We start from the raw sequence: 24,167 nt of genomic DNA, 5'->3' as shown, positions 1-24,167 counted from the left end.
CTGAGTCATCCTTTGTCTTTTGAAATCCCTCCGAAAAAAGATATTCTCCATCGCAGCTGCTGACAGAAAGTGTGGGATAGTCTTTGTAAACTGTGATGTGTAATCCAGCAGTGTTTTTAGTAGCTCTAGTGAAGGCGTGCTCTGTCCCGTCTGATGATGACGGATCTGAAGTGCATGAGTTCATCAGAAAGTCACCTAACCAGAGGGATATCAGTAGCGAGTGTTTGCTCTGCTCTCTGTCATTTTACACTCACTTAAAATAATCCCAGAGCACATGATCACTTAGACTATGTGGTAGTCCTTCTAGGGTTAAGGTTATACCATTTAAGGTTGCGTGAAGTTTACGCAAATTTCACCTAATATTGTTTTTTTTTCACTCTCAAAAGTGGCAAGGCTGATTTCTGACTTTTGATTGGTTACATGCTTTTGTGCCTATTAACTGTGTAATTGTGTTTATTCATATTCTAGTTCAACCCCCTCATTTAAATGAAACCTGCATCTTGTCATGATAAGGGGCTATACCATTTCAGTATTCTATTGTTATTTGTATTCTAATGTAATATGATTTCAGACTTTTCAGGAAATTCCCAGGCTACACACACACACACACACACACACACACACTGAGTATGGCTTGGCTCATCCTCAGCTGGCAGGTATAGCTGCATTAGCTCATACGTAGGTAGGTATAATCCTGCAGTATAATCATTCCTGCATGCTGTTGCCCTCCGTTGCTAACAACACTGTCGGTCCTGAGCCTTCATGCCAGTGGAAAGATGGATTTCAGTTCTGATAAACACTCTCATGTTACCGTGAAGCAAATTGGAGGAAGTACAGGGGTATTTCGTAGAAACAGATACAGTATGACACAGCCCAGCAGTGTGTCGCTGGGCAGAAAACCAGCTGTCACCAAGCCAAGCCAAGCCAAACCACACTGAGAGTTGTTTTTAAAATGTTCTTTACTTTCTTTAATCTTGGAGCACTTCATTTGCTGCGTTCTTTGTCCAAAATTAGCTTTTCATTTCACCTGCCAATGGCTTTTTACTGTAGAATTCAACCTGCCAAATACAGTTGTTTTCACCTGTTATATTAACCCTTGTGTTGTCCTACCGTCGACCATGCAACTTGTATAAAAAACCTGTGTAAAGATTCAACCCTTTTTTTTAAAAAGTTTTTGACGCTTTTTTCGACGTTTTTGTCAATTTTGTGGGAAGTTCTAGTCACTTCTTTCCGTGCTTTTTTTCACTACCACCGCATTCACCACTTGGAATTCATGGACAATAAACCTCATTTATATGATATTGAGTTAAAAAAAACTTTCAAATTATGAATTATTTCGACAAATAGTTAAGATTGAGTGGATAATCAAAGACTGTCAAAGTTTAGTGAGAATACTGTTTTGAAACCATTTCATATTTTTTTAATTGCAAAATGTTTTAATAAAACGCCCAAAATTCCTGTTCCTTAACTTTACTTGCAAAGAACGTTTTAATGGGACCACCCATGTTATCTGCTAGGCATTTTGCTTAAAAGAAACCCCAAATTCTCATGTAGAAACTTTGAAAACAGGTCAAATTTGACCCGTGGACCACAGGAGACTTAAATGATATGAACTTTTTGAAAATGTCGCCCCTCTCTGTAATCAGTTTTGGTTTATGCACAGAATCATTCTGGCCTCATTCATTCTGAGATGAGACGAGATGTCTTACAAAGTAAAAACAATATGTGGCCTGTACCAAAGAAGTTAGAGGAATACTTGCACTTGTCAGGAAAGGAACCCAACAGAGGATGTGCACAAAGTTACTGCTTTGCTCACTGTGGTCTGGGAAGGCTTAATGGCCAAATGACTCTGCAGGCAATTGGGCTAGCCTGTTATCCCCATTTTATGGCTGCACAGCAGATGACTGACAATTATATAATTGCTGAGACTTTCCTAACCCTGAGTGGTCATTTTGCTTGACTCTCACTGGTCTTTGCATCCAGCTATGGGAGCTATGCTGGGTGAAACCTGAGAATGTTGAAATACCACCACATTATCCAACTAAACTGACTTCTGAATCAATCTGAGGAATTAACATGCAGCAAAGGACTGCGGGACGGAGTCGAACCTGCAGCCGCTGCGTCGAGGAGTAAAACTCTACATTTGGGCGTGCGCTCTACCAGGCGAGCTACCCAGGCGCCCAACTACTCTAATCAACTTCTAATTGGAGTTGACATGATTCAAATCGTTTCGTTCGGTTCAAAGCTTTGTGGTTACTTACTATGTAGTCCGTTCACCTCCTTCTAACCGAAGGCGATTGTCACAATTCAAATGTGCTCAGATTAAATGTGCTAAAAGATCAGTAAGTGAATAAATCACGGTACCACCACAACATGCGTTTCTGGTTCAAGCTGTTACACTCAGGTTAGTAGCTCAGCAGACAATTTGCAAAAGCATTTTCACATTGTTATTGTTTCGGTGGTTTTCACAGTCTTTTACCTAGTTTCACGTCTGATCTAGTCTCACATTGCCAGACCTATCTCCACAGCGCTGTGGAGTAAGGTCCAGCTACACCACAGAATACCGAAAGTAAAATATAATTTGAATAGTAAAAAAATCAGTACTTTTCGAATGCTGAAATTATTATTCGAATGTGACTTTTTTTTATAAATATGTTGGCTAACGTTAGCTAATCTCCCTCTTCTCACCTTGGCCCACCCGCATTTGTCACTCATGTCATGTCTTATGAAAAATAAATTAGCGGGAGTGAGAAACACAAGGCATTGTGAAGTCTAAGCTAATGTTACATACCGAGCAACGTTAGTACAACATCACAGAGCTAACCTTACGTACCGAGCAACGTTAGTACAGGGGGAGTGACAGGCTGCGGCTGGAAATCGGAAGAAGGATGGGAAATAGTTCTAACACGACTTTAAAATCGACATCCACTGAGCCAAAATGCTTATGTTAACATTAGTTAGCTCGTTCTTGTTTCCTAACTGCGTCGCGAGTTATAGTAACGTTAGCTTAGCTGGGAACTTCATGGAGACAGCTAAAGTTTATGTTAGCTGCCCTACAGCTGTCAGAGTTATTTCTGACTTCATATATTACCTTCTAACAGCTGTATTCTCAGTAACGTGACAATCTGTAAGAAACAGGTTGCTTATAAATCACTAAAATCGTAGTGACAGCGACACTGTTTGGCTTAGTTATTAATGCCATTAGCATTGTGGCTAACACTATGTTACTTAGTTTATGACAAATCATTTCGGCTGTGTCTTCTAACATGATATCATTGTGCTAACCGAGCACCGTTAGCCTTTACAACAGAACCTCTTCACTACACTTGTTAGATCATGTTTCATTACAGAGGTCTCTGTTGATCTGTGTTTGTCGCTGTGTGCTCGTGGTGGAAAATAAATGTAAACAAAGCGGCGTGCCAGAAATGCAATGTGCGGTGACGTAGGTCCCCTTCAAGGCTGATGTTAGAAGTCCCTCTAGTGGACAGAACGTGTAACAACAACCACATGCTTATAGTGGCATTGGCAATGCATAAGCCTGAGTAGTGTAGTACATATTAATAACAGGCTGCATCTGAACATTAAATATTCAAATATTAAATTTGAATGATATAGAGGAAAATGTACAGCTTTACCACAGATACATTCTGGGATAGGAGGAAAAAAATGCTCTGGGTTGTTTTCATTTCTTTAAACCAATCACAATCGTCTTGGGCGGTGCTAAGCTACGGACGCTGCGACGGAGGCTCTGCAAAATAGTGGCCTTTGGTGGAACATGTGCACAAGTTAAACGTAATTTGTATCGCCGTGTGTACTTCGTCCACAGCAATCCCACCAATCACCAGTTAGAGAGTAAATACCGTAAACATATTCTTTGGGAATGATTTTAAAGATTTACAAAGAATATGTTTACGGTATTTACTCTCTAAGTGGTACATTTTGGGACTGATTGGCTGTGGACGAAGTACACACGGCCCCCAAGGTGCCTTACTTTACTGCACGATCCAAATTTTCTTTAAAATTTGCTATTTTTTTTGCATGTAGCTTGCTAGCTCAAGGTTTGTTGTTGTTTCCCGTAGCGAAGGGATTTGGGGAACACACAGAGAGCGGAAGCGGAAGGGCAAATCCTGAATGTCAGGCTTTATTCTGGAAATGTGCTTCCGTTGATCCAGACTACATCTGAACTGACAATGGTGCTCTCAGTCACAAGGGTTATTGGCTAGGTAAAAGCTACTAATTCTGTCAGTGACAACGGTCAGTTCAGTTTAAAGATTCTGTGTTAAAGATTTGTTCGTACATGTACTATGACCAACTAAATCTCTCCAGTTCACAAACTATGACTTGCTAAGTCGGTCTGAAAATCTGAAAACTGAAGCTATAATATTCTTATTGTAACCTAACTTATAACCTGCTTCACACGTTCACTGATACACAACAACATGGTGAGGAAGTTATATACCACATGTTATGTAAAGGGAGTGCAAATGTGTCCCTGATGAATGAAAAAAGATGCAGATATCAGGTCACAGATTTCAGAATAAATGCAACCACTTTTGAATAATTTACATATGATTTTCATACAGGAGTGTATTACTACACAGACAGTGATATTTTAAAGGTTTTAGACACAAAGTCATAGTCCAAAGTTTTGAATATTTGTTTTTTTTTTGGCAGGCGATCAGTTCTCTACAACAGGATTACATTTTAAAAGTAGCCCACACACATTCAGAGTGAGTCGTACGCTCTTTCTGCTATAGAGAAAAAGCCTTTAGTTTAAAACTGAGCTTGTGACGTTTTCAGGCCCACGGCCTTCACATGACAAAGAACTCTCAGTCGATACTGGAGTGCTTCAAATTCCTTTTCTGTCCTCCTATGAATCAACAACAACCCTCTTACACTGACTTACAGTGCTCATATTATGCTTTTTGGCTTTTTCCCTTTCCTTTATTGTGTTATATATATTTTTTGTGCACGTTATAGGTTTACAAAGTGAAAAAGCCCAAAGTCCCCCCCAAAGGGACTTACCATCTCCAACAGAAAACACTGTTTACAAACTGCTCCAAACAGCTCTATTGTAGTCCAGCCTTTACTTCAGAGACGAATGTGGTCACTTTGTAACACACGTTATAATGTTCGCCTAGCTGCTAGCATGGCACGCCCTCATACTCTGCTTCTGACTGGCTAGTAGTCCTTACCTAGCTACTGTCAGGGCACGCCCTCATACTCTGCTTCTGACTGGCTAGTAGTCCTTACCTAGGTACTGTCAGGGCACGCCTTCATACTCTGCTTCTGACTGGCTAGTAGTCCTTACCTAGCTACTGTGCATGTGTGACTCCCAACAAAGATGGAACAGAAGTGCGATGCCTCAATCTGTAGCTAAAACAGAGAGCTCAACACACAGGGTGAAAAGAGGAGCTGCAGCAATGTGTAGTACAACAAAAATATGGTGTTTTTTGAAAATGAAACCACATAAACCTATTCTGGTACAAACTCTAAATACAATTATGAACCTGAAAATGAGCATTATATGAGCACTTCAAACTTCTGATACTTATTTCCACAAAAGAAATCCGTTTAAAAATAGGCAGCAAAACCGCTGTGCGCCGGCCGTTCCATTGATTTCCTACGGGGGAGAGTTGTGCTGCCCAACTATGCGCTGGGCTAACCCTGGCATCACGCACCGCTCGGATTTGCCGAGCACGTTTTTAAAGACTTACACATTGGCGTAATGTCAGCAGTCGGGATGGGATGGGATTACCAGGTTTGTGAATAGGCATGACGTATATTAACAAACTTGTCGTTACCTAGCAACAGGGAACATCATCCTTGCCACTCTTGATGACGTATGCCCCCCCCCCAAATCCCAAGATGACGTCCACAAATGTCTTGATTTATCCACAACTCAAAGATGTTCAATTTACAGTCACAGAGGAGAGAAGAAACTAGAAAATCTTCACATCTGACAAGCTGGAATCAGAGATTTTTTACTTTTCCCCCCCTTAGAAATTACCCAAACTGATTAATCGATTATCAAAATAGTTGGCGATTCATTTCATGTTTGTTAATTGACTGTTTCCAGTTTTAATGGAATTGTTTGTGTTTTAAAGTAAATTGATGTGAGTCTTTCATCGATGTATGCTTTTATGTTGTTTGTGAGCCCCAAACCTAAGACAATTTTCTATCATTATCTGAAAGTTTTTGAATCTTGCATCTTATAAAGTGAACTCTTTGGGTTAATTCAACAAACTTCCAGAAGAGACTTTTCTAAGTAGCGTCAGGAGCCAGAGTCTGTCTAATCGAGACTCAATCAGGTCCTCATTAAATGCCACTCGTTAAGCTAATTAACCAATCATCTCCTTAATGAATGTCATCAAGCACCAATTGTCAATTGTCACCCAAAAGAAAAACAGGCAGAAGTGAGAGGCTGAGATTCTCATTATCTCCCTGTCTGTCATGTCACACGACATATGAGCTGTAGCTGAACACATACTCACTTGTGATCAACATGCTTCTCGTGTCTGAAGTCTTGGATGGAGGGAACTTTAGCACACTTCCATGTTACCCCCGAGAATTGATGTAGAATCAGACACATACAGATATTTCAAGATTATAAATCCAACGGGGAAAAAGTCATATATCCAGCGTTGTAATGGAGTCGTAAAGTTGTACTGGTCATGTTCAGGGCATCATGTTAATGAAGTCATTGTTGAAGATTTCCCCTTTTCGCCTACCACTCCCCTTCCTCTGGCCCGGACCGGACCAACTAAACACCAGGGGGTGGGGGGGCGTCCTAAAAATAACCCGAGGTAAAACTTTGTAGACATGAGCGCCGCTGCCTGAGGAGATGGAAATGACTTTGACTTTCTGTGACTGTATGAGACGTAGAAGAAGGCATGTACAGACCAGTCAAATTAGGGAGATAATATCGCTGTATGGTGAATGTTGTGGACACTCCCTGGAAGGAAATGAAGGATCCCAGAGTGAGCTGGCTGCCCACTTGGTACAGGAGTGACCACAGATTTCCAAAAGGCAAGTATTGGCTTTGAGGCTGGCATTTTATTTTTCTTTAAATACTATCATTTAAAATAGGACATCCAGGGATTCAGAAGTTCCACACTGCCACACATGAAGTCTGTAATGTAATGTAATTTTATTTAAACAGTGACAATGCACAATTAAAGATGATCCTTGTATACATAAGACCTGATCTCACAGAATTCCGTGAAATGAACACGGCCCCCTTAACGGCAGTTTCACGGAAATCTGAATCCGAAAATCCCGTGACCTAATCCCTTAGGTTAGGGAAAAGGTCGTGGGTGGGCTTACGTTTCCATGACACGTGGGACAACAATGGGACGGTTGGGTTTAGGAAAAGAAGATGCGGTGTTAACAGTTCGTGATCATTTCACGGAATTCTGTGAGACCACACTGTATAAGAACAAGGAGAGAGGCATTGTACCAGGTTGTACTCCAACTGCTATTTTCCACCCCGTAGTCCCTGGGCAGTTAGGTAAAACAATAAATATTCAATGCAAGCGAAGTACAAAACATCAGAATATACAATTTCACAAACACATTCACGACTAATTTACAGTAATACAAATATGTATAATAAAATAAAATGATCACAGGCTCAATCGTTCCCTATTCCTAAAACCAGTCCCGCCCACCTCTTCCCAACACACACACACACACACAAGTTTGTGGCACTATCTTTACGGGGACCCGTCATTGACATAATGCATTCCCTAGCCCCTTACCCTAACCTTAACCATCACAACTAAATGCCTAACCTTGCCCCTTACCCTAACCCTAACCATCACAACTAAATGCCTAACCTTAACCCTTACCCTAACCCTAACCTAACCATAACCTAATTCTATCCCTAATCCTACAACCAAGTCTTAACCCTCAAACAGCCCTTTAACCTTGTGGGGTCCAGCATTTTGGCCCCACAAAGCTGTCGGGACCCCATGACTATACTGGACTCCCATTTTTTGGACCACACGAATATAGTTAAACAAGCCCCCCACACACACACACACACACACACACACACACACACACACAAATGTGACAATATCCAGCTTTTTGTCAAGCACGAAAAGGTTAGAGGATTTCTACATGCAGTAAAGCTCATGATACAAATCAATGTTCTCCTTCCTCTACGGGGGCTCTGCATCCCAACCCTCTGATGATGAAATCAGAAAGAGAAAGTAACGAGGAAGTTAACCAGATTCTCTCATTTCCGAGATTGAATACTTTCCGCCGGCTCTGCTCTCTGACCCGCTCATAGCTGTTGGCGTTGGCGTCGGCGGCGGGCTTTGGAAAAGAGCCACTTCAGACGAAACGGAAGACAGATACGTCTCAACACGATGAAGGAGAAAGTCCTTGCCATGCCGTAATAGCGTGTAGTTCTTCAAGGTTTCATTTTGGCTCAGTCCAAGATATACCATTAGCGTTAATGGCCTTCCATTTAACGCGTAGGTGTTTGATTATGGGATTTTAAATGTGAATAACTCCCTCGGAGGGAGAGGAGAAGAGAGGAGAGCGGCCTGCATGATTCGCTACATTAATTCACAAGTGGAGGGGGAGAAAGTGGGAGTACGTAAACAACTAATGGACTTTTACACAGTCTGTCTGAGTGTAACAGAGCAAGAGGAGGAAGAGTAGGAGAGGAAGAAAGAGGTCGAAACTTTTCTTTTTCTTCCCTTTGGCAACATTTCTGAGAAGATTTCAGAGGCCTGATAAGTTGGTCCGTAGGTTCAAGAAGCTCGGAAAACATCTGGTTGGGGGAAATATTCAATATACAGCACAACAAACAAGTCAAAGACTTCTATTTCTCACGTTCTACTGCAACATTTTGGCCAGGGTCGCCAATCATATTGCCCTTATTATACCTGGTTAATTACAGAGGTGGAAGTACTAATACCACACAGTGAAAATACTCTGTTACAAGTAAAAGTCCTGCATTGAAAATGTTACTTAAGTAAAAGCATGTAAGTATCATCAGGAAAATGTAAAAGTAAAAGTACTCAATTCAGACTAGTAACTAAAGCTGTCAGATGAATGTAGTGGAGTAAAAAGTACAATTTCTCTCTGAAATGTAGCGGAGTAGAAGTAGAAAGTGGCATGAAAAGAAAAAACTCAAACAAAGTACAAGTACCTCAACATTTGGACTTAAGTACAGTACTGGAGTAAATGTACTTAGTAATTACAAGTGAAGTAACTACCCATGTCTTCTCTGAGCTTTTGAAGTAACAGACTTTAAGTAGCTATAGAAGTAGCGTAGTCATAAAAAAATAACTTTTGGAAAGAACTTTCCAGCCAATAAATAACTCCCCCACCATTTGTATTTCAACCTATTTTACTGCACTTGTATTTATATCTCATATGTATTCATTGCAAGCTTAAACCGCCATCTCAGAGTCACACGGGGGAAAGGCCTGCAAGTCTCTGGAGCTGACAAGATGTTGACTGTAGAAATCAGGATTAAAGCAGTGCTCAGGGCCTGACCTCTGGCTCTGGGAACAAAAAGACTCTCTTACTGTATGCGAGTGTCTCTCTCTCTCTCTCTCTCTCGGTGTGTATAAAGGTCACACAAGACTGCGTTTCCTTTTCCCAAGCAAGAGCCTCATGGGCGTCAGAGGAGAAAGAATCCAACAATACTCCCAGCGGATGGGAGTTTGTGTACATGTGTGTGTGCAGTGTTTATGTGTGATATGTGTACATATGTGTGTGTGTGTGCGTGCGCACGTGTGTGTGTATATGTGTTATTTAGTGTTTGATGGAGGCAGTACGTGAGGATGTGATGTCTTGTTGTGTTTACCCTCACAAGTTTAGCCACGCTACATTTTCGCTGCTGCTTGCGTGTATGCTATAGGGTGTGTAAGTGTTTGAGTTTACTTTGTGTGTGTGTGTGTGTGTGTGTGTGTTCTTGTTTAACTACATTCGTGGGGTCCAAAAACTGGGAATACAGTATACTTCTGGGGTCCGGACAGCTTTGTGGGGCCAAAATGCTGGACCCCACAAGGGCTGTTTGAGGGTTAAGACTTGGTTTTAGGATTAGGGTTATAATTAGGGTTATGGTTAGGGTGAGGGTAACGGTTAAGGTTAGGCATTTAGTTGTGATGGTTAAGGTTAGGGTAAGGGGCTAGGGAATGCATTATGTCAAGGATGGGTCCCCACAAAGACAGTGAGACGCACTATGTGTGTGTGTGTGTGTGTGTGTTCAGTCTAATCTGAATGCAGCCTTAGAGGCTTCGGGGCTGGTATTTCCGATGCAGCAGGACAGGAAGCGGCCTGCTCTCTTCAAACTGCGTCCCTCCTTCTGAACACTGCAGCACTGACTCTCTACAAGCCCTATCACTTCATCTGTGTGCGTGTGTTTGAGTGCAAGAGACAGTTTCTGTGTTTACTATACGTGGAGTACAGCATGGAGCCTGGAATTTCAGCCCAGAGTCAATATTTAACCATCAAAACTAGACAATGACAACAAAACAATGAGTCTATAAGCCTCAAATCAACAATCATTTTAAAAATACATTAACAATTTAAGACATTTATCAAGTTTATACAAGTCACGTTCTCTGGTTCCAGCTTCTCACATGTGATTTGATTATTTTGGGTTTGGTTTTTCTCTGTTTTATATCATTGTAAATTTAATATCTTTGGCTTTTGGGCTGTCGCGGGGATGGAAAGAATACTAGATTACGTATTTGAAGTCCATGTTCAAATCACAAGTCAGACCTCAACTTTTCAGAACTGCTTTAAATGTTTGATTAATGTGTGATATATTTTTAGTGTGTGGTTATCTTATCTTTTTAACTCTCTAAAGTGTCTCTGATTTTTGTGAAAAGCATTACAGATACATCTTCTAAAAGGGAAGGAGTGGTGGAGGGAGGGTAAAGAAAAACAGTTATTTCTTGATGAGGTTATATTATAGACCGGTTGAAGTAAAGTTAGGAGGTCAGGATGTATGGTGTGGGCGTTAACATACAGGACTTTCAAGCCAGGGAGTGGAGTTCGCTTCCTGGGGAAAACTAAAGCCTTCCACCCAGGAAATGCACATTTTCCTTAGGAGTGTTTTAATCCAAACCACAATCTTTTTCCTAGTCGTTTTGGTGCCTAATCATAATTATCATCATTCAATGCTAATATTTTGTGGACTTAATTTAACCGTAATATCCGCGAAGTGGCAGCTCACGGCGCTCTACCCATCTCAAAGTCATGATTGGACCGGTAAAGATATGGCCAGAGAAAACCCAAGACTATAACGCAAACCCAGACGATGTACTGAAGGGAAATGAAAATTGAGTGGAAGTACGTAGGAGGACGGAGCCAGGCTAGTCTACTAACTGCTGATACTACCGAGCTGTGACGGAGGTCTGTAGCCTACTTCACGAAGCTCTGTAGCGGCTTAAACAACTAGCGATTGCCACTCAACGTCTTGAAGCTTGTAGCCAGCCAGCGTCATGTGACCAGCCGGTCATGTCATTCCATGCATTAATGTTAACCTTAAACCATAATGTCGTCATTTTATCATATTGTGATGCTGTTGACAAACTGATATGCAAGTTTTCTCTACACACAGGAAACTGTTTAGGAAAATAATACCGATATTTCTGAATAAAGCCAAACTAACTAACTACTATCTAAGAGTCAACAAGCGCATAATCATTTTTTACGGCTCTGTTGAGGACACAGAGGATCTGGGAAAACGGATTTTTCCCTCCCCAGATTTCTTAAAAACAATGTGGTGAAAATAGCACTAAGTGTTTCTGTTTCTTTAGTTGGCTCTTTCAGGCAAGCAGGCTGACACCAGCCTGCGTGGAAATGTATAAGTCTCCATGAATTCTGCGGCTGCCAGCGTGCCACACATCTGTACTACGGTTTTGAATCAGAGTGATGGCATTTTCATCTCATAAACAAGAACATATTACTTAATGTACGCATCACAGCAAATCCCCTTCTGTCTCTGTGTAATTCAACTAACATCATGAAGGTTACAGTCATCATTCCTGCTAAAACAACAAACCCATCACAGCCACGGCTTCCTCACAGGAACGAATGTCTTGATTAAATCCTTGAATCCTGGTTTCTTCTTTGTGAAAGTAAACATCTGTGGCTGCAGATCCTGACTCAAGCAGCCTCCCGTGGTCTCATCAATTAACGATCAATTAACCGGGAGTCTGATTAGAGCTGCTCTTTATTAGCACATAGGAATGATCTAAGTGTGTGAAGAAGTGGGTCATCCACACACACACACATTTGAAAGCAGCACGGTGGCCCAATGGTTAGCACTGTGGCCTCACAGCAGGCAAGAAGGTACTGGGTTTGAACCCTTGTCGTCCCGGGCCTTTCTGTGTGGCATTTGCATGTTCTCCCCATGTCCATGTGGGTTTTCTCCAGGCGCTCCAGTTTCCCCCACCACTAAAACCATGTTCCTCTCCCTCTCTACCAAGCTGATGTTTGGTGAGTGTCTTCTGGTGTCGTAAGACTGTCGTGCATCACCCAGGTGGGTGCTACACATTGGTGGTGGTAGAGAGTAGCCCCCTTCCCTGAAGCGCTTTGAGTGTCTATGATAAAGCGCTATATACACGTAATGAATTATTAAAGGTTTCATTTTAAGGGAGTACACCTCCTAAAACCAACGGTTAAAAACTCCAGCAAACAGGCAGACCTTTTGAGCCCCGAATTCGTTGGCGGTATGGTTCTGTCATTCAAACGCTGCTGTTTGTTTTGGCCAAATGATCCTTATCTGAATTTAGAGGAGTCTGTGGGTTTGGGGGAACAACATTTTTCTCATTTTTGTGTACTTCCAGTTTTATTTTAGCCAACAAGACCCCCGAACCATACGATATAGGTCGTTTATGCCCTCTTTTTAATACGACCCATAAAAGCGTGCTAGCGTTGTGTATTGTTTCAATGGCGCTGCGCTAAGCTAAATGCTAAAGATTTACAACCGGCTGACGCGAGTCGTCCAGCGGAGTTTTTCCGGACCTCTGTGTACTGCCGCCGTTCATCTGCATGTACGGCAGTACACACAGTTGGGCGAAAATTGGCAGACTTTCCCTTAAGTTACCAGCTAACGCTAGCGCTAGCTTTGGTTGGCAAGGTACCGAACGCTGAACATGACATTTCTAGGCAACCAAATGTTCCAATTAACTTTGATGAAGTGAAAACACACAGCGAGAGGGTCAAAGCTTGAGATGAAAATACAGACACCCATACCTATTGTTCACAGCTATTTTAATGTCCACGGTGCCAGCATTGCTAAGCCTGTGTCATGATTGACAGGTTATCGTCAATTATAAAATAAATGGGACCATAATTTAAAAAAATTAACATCATGACTTGAAAGTAGCGATTGAGACCCCCTGCTGGAAATGAGATAGAATGCAAGTTTGAGGGCACTTCTGGATTGGCTTCACGTTCCAGGCTCGGAAGTTGCCGCTTGGTCTGCTCATGGAAATCCAAACAACTATTTTCGCTAAAAAACAAAGCATTTCCGGATCACAATAAGCCGTGTTCGTTGAGGGGAAGCCAGTGAGGGATCTCAACCTTGTCGCTGCTAGCAGCTTAGTCTTGTCAGGGGAGATAGTATGAACCTTATATTCTGTTCTGCAGGTAGCACTCTCCAGGCTAACAGTACAGCTAGCAGAGACAAATACTGTAGCACATATCAAATTAGGCATTACAAATTGGGAGAACGAATTGGGAAAAACATCTCCAAAAGACAAAATGAGAAAGTGTGAAGTCTGAAGCACCAACTGGATCACTTAACTGATAGATGAGAGCTGTTTGTTACAAAATGCCCATTCAGCTCCATCTCCAATGTTGTTGATATAACAAGCAGAAATGGCTGTTTGGGGATTTACTTGATGGATTACTTTCTTCTTTCCATCTTGTTATCTTCTCTAGAGTTCATCCTTATTTCCATGCTAAAACCCAAACATTACCATACTGTCAGACACGTTTTCTTTTTGATGGATAGCCAACTGAAGAGGAGTGTATTAGGAGTGGGCAGATGCGAATGTCTGCACCTGTTTGTAAGTGAAACTGTGACCGAAAGCACACTGCATGCTCAGGAAATTTCCTCAGATAATGTAGGATTAAAAGGAAATTAAGTGAAAGGGCATCGCTCAACAAACATGATTTAACATGCTGAAGTGGCATGGTGGTGCAGTGGTTAGCACGGTCGCCTCACAGCAAGAGGGTTCTGTTTTTAAACCTAGACGGTGCAGGAGGCAGGACATTATGCGGGTTACATCGCGACCCAAGCCGGTTGATATAAACATCGAGTCTCTTGCCGTTCCTTGAATCTTGCTGAAAATTGCTTGTTGAATTTAAAACAAAAATCATTTCCAACATTCTTTTATTAAACAAATTGAACATTGAATTCAATATTAAAAGGCACCACTAATATATATATACAGTACAGGCCAAAAGTTTGGACACACCTTCTCATTCAATGCGTTTCCTTTATTTTCATGACTATTTACATTGTAGATTCTCACTGAAGGCATCAAAACTATGAACACATGTGGAATTATGTACTTAACAAAAAAGTGTTAAATAACTGAAAACATGTCTTATATTTTAGATTCGTCAAAGTAGCCACCCTTTGCTCTGATTACTGCTTTGCACACTCTTGGCATTCTCTTGATAAGCTTCAAGAGGTAGTCACCTGAAAAGGTTTTCCAACAGTCTTGAAGGAGTTCCCAGAGATGCTTAGCACTTGTTGGCTCTTTTGCCTTCACTCTGCGGTCCAGCTCACAACAAACCATCTCGATTGGGTTCAGGTCCGGTGACTGTGGAGGCCAGGTCATCTGGCGCTGCACTCCATCACTCTCTTTCTTGGTCAAATAGCCCTTACACAGCCTGGAGGTTTGGGGTCATTTTCCTGTTGAAAAATAAATGATGGTCCAATAAACGCAAACCGGATGGGATGGCATGTCGCTGCAGGATGCTGTGGTAGCCATGCTGGTTCAGTATGCCTTCAATTTTGAATAAATCCCCAACAGTGTCACCAGCAAAGCACCCCCACACCATCACACCTCCTCCTCCATGCTTCATGGTGGGAACCAGGCATGTAGAATCATCCGTTCACCTTTTCTGCGTCGCACAAAGACACGGCGGTTGGAACCAAACAAATCTCAAATTTGGACTCATCAGACCAAAGCACAGATTTCCACTGGTCTAATGTCCATTCCTTGTTTCTTCCCAAACAAATCTCTTCTGCTTGTTGCCTCTCTTTAGCAGTGGTTTCCTAGCAGCTATTTGACCATGAAGGCCTGATTCGTGCAGTCTCCTCTTAACAGTTGTTCTAGAGATGTGTCTGCTGCTAGATCTCTGTGTGGCATTCATCTGGTCTCTAATCTGAGCTGCTGTTAGCTTGCGATTTCTGAGGCTGGTGACTCGGATGAACTTATCCTCAGCAGCAGAGGTGACTCTTGGTCTTCCTTTCCTGGGGCGGTCCTTATGTGAGCCAGTTTCGTTGTAGCGCTTGATGGTTTTTGCGACTGCACTTGGGGACACATTCAAAGTTTTCACAATTTTCCGGACTGACTGACCTTCATTTGTTAAAGTAATGATGGCCACTCGTTTCTCTTTACTTAGCTGATTGGTTCTTGCCATAATATGAATTCTAACAGTTGTCCAATAGGGCTGTTGGCTGTGTATCAACCTGAGTTCTGCACAACACAACTGATGGTCCCAACCCCATTAATAAGGGAAAAAATTCCACAAATTTCACACTTTTTTGTTAAGTACATAATTCCATATGTGTTCATTCATAGTTTTGATGCCTTCAGTGAGAATCTACAATGTAAATAGTCATGAAAATAAAGGAAACGCATTGAATGAGCAGGTGTGTCCAAACTTTTGGCCTGTACTGTATATACTACTACTTTTTTTAAAAACAAAACAGTTACATTTTAAAGTGCAGTTTTCTACAGATACTCTCTTTTAACTAACTCAAAAAATCTCTGAGTGTCTTTCGCGATATGTCTCAGTCCTTCATGGCAGGTTTATTGCGCCAGTTGATATAGCAATGACCATAAAAAAAAAACTATATATTGTGTAATTGTGTATGATAATCTGGCTACCTCGCCCAACGTCAGCTGAGATCAGCCTGCCACCCCCCCACAACCCTGAATAGGATAAGCAGTTACAGATAATGGATGGATGGATGGATGGCAGTTAAAATCAACACAACAGCAATGGTGATTTGTTAAAATTACTGTATGCTGCTTTTAGCTTAAGAGTCCACATATAGGTGCAATATTCTTGTGTCCACATACCTTTGGCCATTGTATAGTTTTTACTAGAAAACGATGCCAAGATTAAATATAAGGACTGGGGAATGAGCTATGTACAAAGCAATTTATTAAAGTATGATTACAAAATAAGCAGCCTTGCTTGCAGCACCTCACGCGCAGTTCGACAGGCGCCTCGTTCAGCTGAGTCACGGGGACGCCCCACAGCTGACCCTTCCAACTGTACTTGTTGACACACACTATAAACAAAGCCTTGTTTTGTTCTGGGCAGTGGACGGAAAACCCGGGGACATTGCCAAGGGTCAGCGGAGCTCCCTGGCACCATGTTCAGAGATGTTATTACCAGGCATTCGGCTGTTCCAAAATTCCTCTAAACACCGAGCGTGACAGTTGGCCTGCACTGATGCAGTGTCTGACACCCTCCTGATCCAAGTGTGGACACTGGTGAGGGAAAGAAGTCAAACCCGGAGCCACTGTGGCTCATTTCGGTACTCAAAAACCAAACACGAGCATGAACCATCTAAGAAGAACTAAAACAGTTCATACAGTTTTTTTGAAATTTCATTCCATTTTGAAAGCCCTAATTTAATTTTGTTGTTTACTTTCTTTAACAGACTTACTGTTTTCTTTTGCATTTTTTAAAATACATCTTAATTAAGTGTCTACTCTCTACTTTTACACTGTATTCTCCATATGCTTGATCAGAAACAAACCCATTGCTAATAACGGTTATCTAACTTTGACATGTTTAACTAGCAACAATGTCTGCATTTTTTTTAAGGTGTTCCAGTTCCTGAGCACTTGTGTTGTACATCCTGGCACAAAGCTAAATGGGACATTCAATATCATTATTGACGTCCACAAAAATCCTCAAACGCTGCTAACAAACACTCCCTGACATCTGCAAACTCAAAGCACTTTCTGTTGCTGCTCTACAAAAGTATAACTCAACCCATCCTCCTCTATTATTCCCGCTGTTTCTTCACCATGATTATGGTCTGCAACTGGGACAAACTCATCTGCAACGCAGACACAACGCCTCCTAAATTATTGGCCACCCCAACCCCAACCTTTTCTCCTGCATCCTCTCCTCTGCGTCTCCCCTGGCCTGATAACGGGTACGCTATGCAAGGAGTTTTGTTCCCTCTGCCATAGTGGCACTCAACAAAATAGACACATAATAATTAAGTGTATGGGGGTGTGTGGATGTATCTTGTGTAGTTGTGTTGTGGTGTGCAATGTATTTATGTATCTTTGTATTTAGGCTATGTGAGGCCTTTTACAGACGGTGGCAGCTAATTTTCTCGGTTTAAGTATCTCTTTAAGCCTGTGCTATGATTATTATTCGTTAAATTTGTGCTATCATCAGCGTTACTGACCACATCATCATATCATTAGTTACAGCTGTGCTACTACTAATTTGAGTAGTTACGTATCCCTGTGGTATGAATATCATTATCACTGACACATGTGATACTGTAAATGTTATCAGTTACATCTGTGCTATCATTAGAAATATTTTAAGTTATGGGTTGACAGAAATTGCTGCTTATTAGGGATCTTTACCCCTACAAGTATCCATACCGAAGGCTGTATATTTGCTTAGATAACATATATTATATATATATATATATAGTCTGTTCCTTTTTTTTGTAAGTGCATTGGCACGCTATAAATAAACTGCAGTTTGCTACTGAGTTCAGAGCCGTGAATGGAAACGTTGCGTCCTGTAAGGTCACACTGGTCCCTGTCAAAGGTCTGAGTGTTCCTGTCAGGAAATCCTACACCAAGACCAGCTTCAGCACCTCCCGCTGCCCAGAGTCCATCAACGCCTGCGGCTGGGACACTGTGTCTAACAACACATCTGACCTTCGATGTCACTGCCTGATGCCATGGTCCTACAGGCCTTTTTACCGCAAATACTTTTCTGACCAATCACTGTTTTTGCTGTTTAAAACCCCAGTCAAGCTCAGCTCTGGCCATTGATTGGATAACACCCACTGATCTGGTTTAGGTGTCACTCCCTAGAGTTGTTCCGATACAGACACAAGTATCGGAAAAGCCTCCGATACTGCCTTAAATGTTGCCTCTTAAGTTTGCTCTCAAAGTGCCCAGATTGATGCATTTAACTTTAAAGTGCCCATATTATGAAAAACTCACTTTTCTGGGATTTGGGGTGTTATTTTGTGTCTATGGTACTTCCACAAGCATACAAACTTAGAAAAAAAAAAATCCATGCTGTTTTGATTGAGATACGGTTTCTGAATGTGTCCTGCCTTCAGTCTCCGGGTGAGCTGGTCAAAATCTGCACGGCTTTCTACGTCACTAGCCAAAAAGAGGAGGGAGAACTGTTAGCATGCTAGCTCATTCTCAAAGGCAAAACACTGCTACAACACACACAAATTCACCCTAATCTACAAAATAAATTGTATAGAACTACTTACATGTCCCTGTTCTGCAGGTATTCCACGCAAAGTTGGAAGTGCGCCCTCGTTTAGAAGAAGTCTCCCGGCTAATCCTGCCTTGTACTGACCGAAGTTGGAGAAACAGCTAGCTAGCTCATGTGATCCGTACCTAGCTACTGCGCATGTGCGACTGACAACAAAGATGGTACAGAAGTAGGATGTCTCACTCTGTAGCTAAAACAGAGACCTGACACAGGGTGAAAAGAGGAGCTGCAGCAATATGCAGTACAACAAAAATATGGTGTTTTTTGAAAATTAAACCATGTAAACCTATTCTGATATAACCTCTAAATACAATTATGAACCTGAAAATGAGCATAATATGGGCACTTTATAAAGTACATTTTCTCTCAAGAGGGTAGGGGGGTCCCCTGTATCCTTCTCACCTTTTTTACCCCTGACCATGCCAGATGCAGTGATCCAATGCCACGTAATTTAGCCCCGAAAAAAAATCAACTTTAAAGTAGTTTCACCCGGATAAAACGGCTGTTTGCTAATGTATGCTCCTTGCTAGCAGACCAACCGGAAAATCAATTAGGGGACTCACTCTTTAGGCGTGAGCCAACATACATTAGGGATTCATCGCATTTTTTAACCAACACATTTTGAGTGACAGTAGGATGGAGAGAAACAGTGAGACTCAGTAAAACAAAAGTCCAAGCTCACATTCAAATAATAGAAGTGCAGTTGATGCTTGATACCATGGTCTGGGTGAATACTAGATTCTGATTGGCTGCAGGGTGTCCGTAAAAAAGTGTTATAGGACACCTCCTAAAGGACGTCCGGTGAAACTGACTGTTTACTGTTCTAAATTAATGCGCTACATTAAAACAAAAAGGAAATGTTAATCTGTTATTACCAACACTGTGATGTGCTTTAGTGCCTCGTCCTCTGAACGCCACAGGATGGCGCTAACACGCGCAAAATACGTTTTTGAGCCCCTCTGAACTGACTTTGTTTCACAGCTGTTCAGGTCGCTACTTCAGGCTGCGGCCGACAGTAATGTTACACATCGTGGATACATTTTTTCGTAAAAGTTGTTATATTGTTTTGGGGGAAAATGACATGGCTGGATAGCTAGCTTGTCTTGTTGTTCGACATACTGATTGCCAACTTTACACAATGTTATTTACTTTGGATCTTGCTAGCATAACGTTAGCTTTCTGGCTCGGAGCTGAGCTGAAGGGTTCTACGAGCTGGGCGGACTATAAATATCTCCAGTTGCTAAGGGTGGCAAGTCGTATCTAAGGTCCGTTCTATTCCCTGGGTCAGTGAATAACATTTGCATTGCGTAATAACCTTATGGGACTGGAATTATTGTTCTAGGTATTAGTCAAACCCTCAGGCGTAGCCAGGGAAACAGAGTTATTGTTTGGAAAAACTTTAGATTTTGATTGTAAAACGTATTAAAATATTAATTAATGTTTTTTTTTTTTTATATTTGGCAAGTGACCATGGCATATGGGGCCAGGACGCCCCTGAATGCACGGAAAACATCTGTGTCGACAAAGAGCAAAGCTATGAGAAAATTCAACAGTTGAGGGAAAGACACTTAACTGGCTGGAGCTAAAATGGAGGAAATTATGCCAACATCTTCTGTAAGTGCCTGCCACCACCAGCCTCCAGCAGGGGAGAAGACGTGTGGATTGAAGGGCTCCTGAAATTGTCCAAATTACCCCTAAAAATCAATACCCCTGGAAATCTAGACTTTATCTTCCTGGTACTGATCTGGATTATTTAATGTTAAATGGGTTATACATCACGTTACATGAATGTGGAAGTTTCCATCATACGCCGAGTCAACACTAGCTGGTTACTGGTTATTAACAGTGTTTTCACAGAACGGAAAACCCCACCATTACATGAGCGGAGCCAAGATGGCTGACCTCTTCCTGACCGTGTGTCTGACACATTTCTGCGTACAGCGGTGTGTATTTTTTTTTTTGTATGTGATATTTGTGCCGTTATGTGACTGTGTGGGGTATGATTCTGTGTTTATGCATGTCATGTCTCTGTGCCGAGGTGTGCGTGTGTGTGTGTGTGTGTGTGTGTGTGTGTGTGTGTGTGTGTGTGTGTGTGTGTGTGTGTGTGTGTGTGTGTGTGTGTGTACATGTATTGTGTTTGTGAGTGTGTGTCATTCCTCAGGAAGTTGTTATCTGAGAAGAAAATTACCATCAAATTAACAGTGAAAGCCTGTCTGGAATTTCCATTTATGGTAGCGGGATGTTTCCTTTCCAATGTGATGAGAGAATGACATCAAATATGAAATATCTTTAAAAATAACCCAGTGAGTAAACACTGAACAGATAACACCAGACCACCTGTCTGCACAGACTCTTTGAGTAAGGGAACCTCCTCCATGATCATGTTACTTAAAGCTTAAAGGCGGTGCGCGGTCACAGCAGACTTGTATCATGTGGATGTGCTGACAGTGTTGTTGTCATTACTTAGAATTCCTCATAGGGGAGACAACAACCACGCACTATAGCTTTAAGAACTGCAGAGTTGAATGATACTTTTCCGTGCATTCGTTATTTTTAATTAATTGATTAGTGCAGCTTTAAATTGCTATTCCATGTCCTGTATTTGTTTTGCTATGTTGTGACTCGGCCCTTTGATTCTATTATTATCCGTGTCATCATCTCTTAGGGCAGGCGCTCCGGGACCTCTGGGGCAGTGGTTCTCAAACTGTTTTTAATAATGTACCCCCAATTTGAATTGTGTTCTTAAGCCAAGTACCCCCTGACCGGCGATAGGTTTCCAAACAACAGCCATGTAACTGAAAAACATTTAAATGCTGATGAAAAAACAGCTGGAAAAAGTTGGAAGAAAGGAGGAAGTAAGGCAAGAATACATGGGAAATAGTAACAAAAACTTAGAAAACAGCGACAAAAACTTCGTAAAAAGTGACAGACTTAAACAGTAGAAAGAAGGAAGACAAACTTCGAAAAAAAGTGACAAAAACCTTGAAAAAGGCAGAATTGTTTTTTGAAAAAAAGCGACAAAAACTTTGACAAACTTGGAGAGAAAAAAGAAGACAGTAGAAAAAAGGAAGGAAGGAAGGCAGCAAGGAAGGAAGGAAGGCAAGAACAGGTCAAAAATAGTGACAAACAGCGATAAAAACTTTAAAAAAAGTGACAGACTTCAAAAACAGCGGCAAAAACTTTGAAAAAAAAAGCGCTCACATACCCCCTGCAGTACTCCTAAGTTCCCCTTGGGGTACATGTACCCCCATTTGAGAAACACTGCCCTAGGGGGTCCTCAGAGTTACTGCAGGGGGGCCACCAAATTATTGTTAATTTTTGAAAGTTTTTTTTCAAAAATTAAAACATCTTAACATGAATCCAACATGTTATTAGCAAATATAAATCAGCCTATTAGTGGAAAAAAAAACATTATTGATAGGCTTACTTGCCTATAGGTAAGGTAGTCTCTAAGGTAGTCATCCACAGATACAGTTCATTCTAAGGATTCACTGTGCCACATGTATGTTTAACATTAAAGCATGATTTATAAAACCATACCGACAATTCTTATTTAAATAGCTTAGTATTATATTCACTAAAAAGGTATGTATGAAGGCTTTAGGCTGCCCTACACGTTATTGGCCCAGTTTAATATGCAACTTCATTTTAAACAACGAATTTAGTAAGGGATCCCTGCTCCGTCTCTCTTTTAGTTAAGGGGTCCTTGGCTTAAAAAACGTTGAAGACCCCTGTCTTAGAGTGGAGCTCTACTTTTCTACAAGCTCCCTATCACAATAAAATACCTTGTAATTCCACGTTGCATGTTTGTATTAACACATTTAAATCCTAAATCCTACATCAGGAAAACGCAAAACACTCTCACTCTGTGTTTCCTAGTCCGCATTGTTAGAGGCCTGCCGTGACAACGCCGGCATCCTCACCTCGGAGTCCTTTTCATGGAAGCGAGACTGCAGGAAGTCCCCCGCCCAGCACGCTGCAGTCCACAGGACGATACGGCCTTTTAGTGGCACGCCATTCTGAGCCCTGCTCAGGAAATCCCTCCGTGATTAACTGACCCTTCCTGCGTGGCTGCTTCATTGCCTGTCGGTCTGCCTGTTACACTATCCGACTGTTTGTCTCTGCAGCATAGCGACTTTCTGCTCGCCTGGCCGAACCATACCGTACATCTGATCACCTGTCTGACTGTCTGTCTGTCTGTCTGTCTGTCTGTCTGTCTGTCTGTCTGCCTTCCTGCCCGTTGACTTTATTAATTCAACCTCATTCTGCTTTGCTTCGGAGGACCAATAAGTAAGATTGTTACTGCCCGGGCAGCACAAAATCCCCGTCTGCAGAGGGTTGATAGGGTTTGCAGATCAATACCAGTGACTAAACAAATACTTCTTCAACTGCTGAGCAAAAACTCACTCTGTATCGGAAGAAACACTCCCTGTCTCGACACTAAATTACATAATACTTCTGTAACTCTAGAAAAGCCAGTGGACTTTGGGGGCCAATAAACAGTGTAAATAGTTTTCTTGGGTGTGTTAACTGGCTTATCTATAGCCTAATAATGTTTTTTTTTAAGGTTATTTTTGGGCTTCATGGCCTTTAATTGACAGGATAGCTTGAAGACAGGAAAGGGGAGACATGCAGTAAAGGGCCACCGGTCGGATTTGAACCCGGGCCGCTGCCAAGGACTCAGCCTACATAGGGCGCACACTCTACTGAGTGAGCTAGAGGTCGCCCCAAGCCTTATGTTTTAAAAAGGTGTAGAAAGAGTGTATTTGATCTGTTAATTCATTCATTCTGACAAATTTAAATCACTACTTTTAGGCGAGTGTGGGAAAGGCTTTGAAACAATGTGTGGATTGAAATGTTACTATTACACTTCTAAATTAACGGAACAAATAGAATAAAAAAGTATTGGTCAAAATGTTCTTGGGATGTGGTGGAGACTCCAAACTCACAGCCTTGGGATTTCCGACAGTCCAATTCAAGTCCAAGTATCAATTCTCAAGTCTCCCGCTGTGTCTCAGCCATTTATTTCTGTGCTCACTGAGCTACCTCAACAGCTGAGGATGAACACAGTTTGCTTTCTGGTCGTCTGAACTCTGCTGCATTTAAGAAGCTAAATTACTTCTTCATCTGATCACCGGTAATTACGAAGTTACCCGAGTCCATAATGGACCTACAAACAGTGGCAGATAATGATCACAAACGTGTGGCCACATGCCACAGTTATCCTGTTTCCATCGAGGACTGCAGCTAGCAAATTCAGGTATCTGGAACCGGGGTTATGTTGTAAACATGTGCAACACATAACCAGGATACTTAAATGCATGTAAACACACTCTTACAGACGCAAATGTGATACAATTGCAGCTTTTTTTTTAAAAGCATCTATGCTGGGAAAGAAGACAGTTGAAGTGTGACAATCCGACACGTGGCTTGATTGC

The 24,167-nt window shown here is 41.7% G+C and overlaps 1 protein-coding gene across 4 annotated transcripts in view; it reads right to left on the bottom strand.

Moving 5' to 3' along the window:
- si:dkeyp-23e4.3 (rho GTPase-activating protein 7) overlaps positions 1-24,167 on the bottom strand; it is a 159,951-nt gene that overhangs the window by 60,218 nt on the left and 75,566 nt on the right. The window contains exon 1 of one of the 4 annotated variants that reach the window (XM_039777635.1): positions 6,495-6,836. The exons of the other annotated variants lie outside the window; for them this stretch is intronic. Coding sequence (XP_039633569.1) covers positions 6,495-6,507 — 13 coding nt within the window. The 5' untranslated portion in view covers positions 6,508-6,836. Of the gene's footprint in view, positions 1-6,494; positions 6,837-24,167 lie in introns of those variants that run through there. 4 annotated transcript variants of the gene reach the window in all.

Source organism: Perca fluviatilis, chromosome 16, assembly GCF_010015445.1.
Source record: "Perca fluviatilis chromosome 16, GENO_Pfluv_1.0, whole genome shotgun sequence".
In the NCBI taxonomy this organism is placed as follows: Eukaryota; Metazoa; Chordata; class Actinopteri; order Perciformes; family Percidae; genus Perca; species Perca fluviatilis.
Note: the sequence above shows the minus strand (reverse complement) of the source record. Positions and strands in the feature narration are given on the sequence as shown.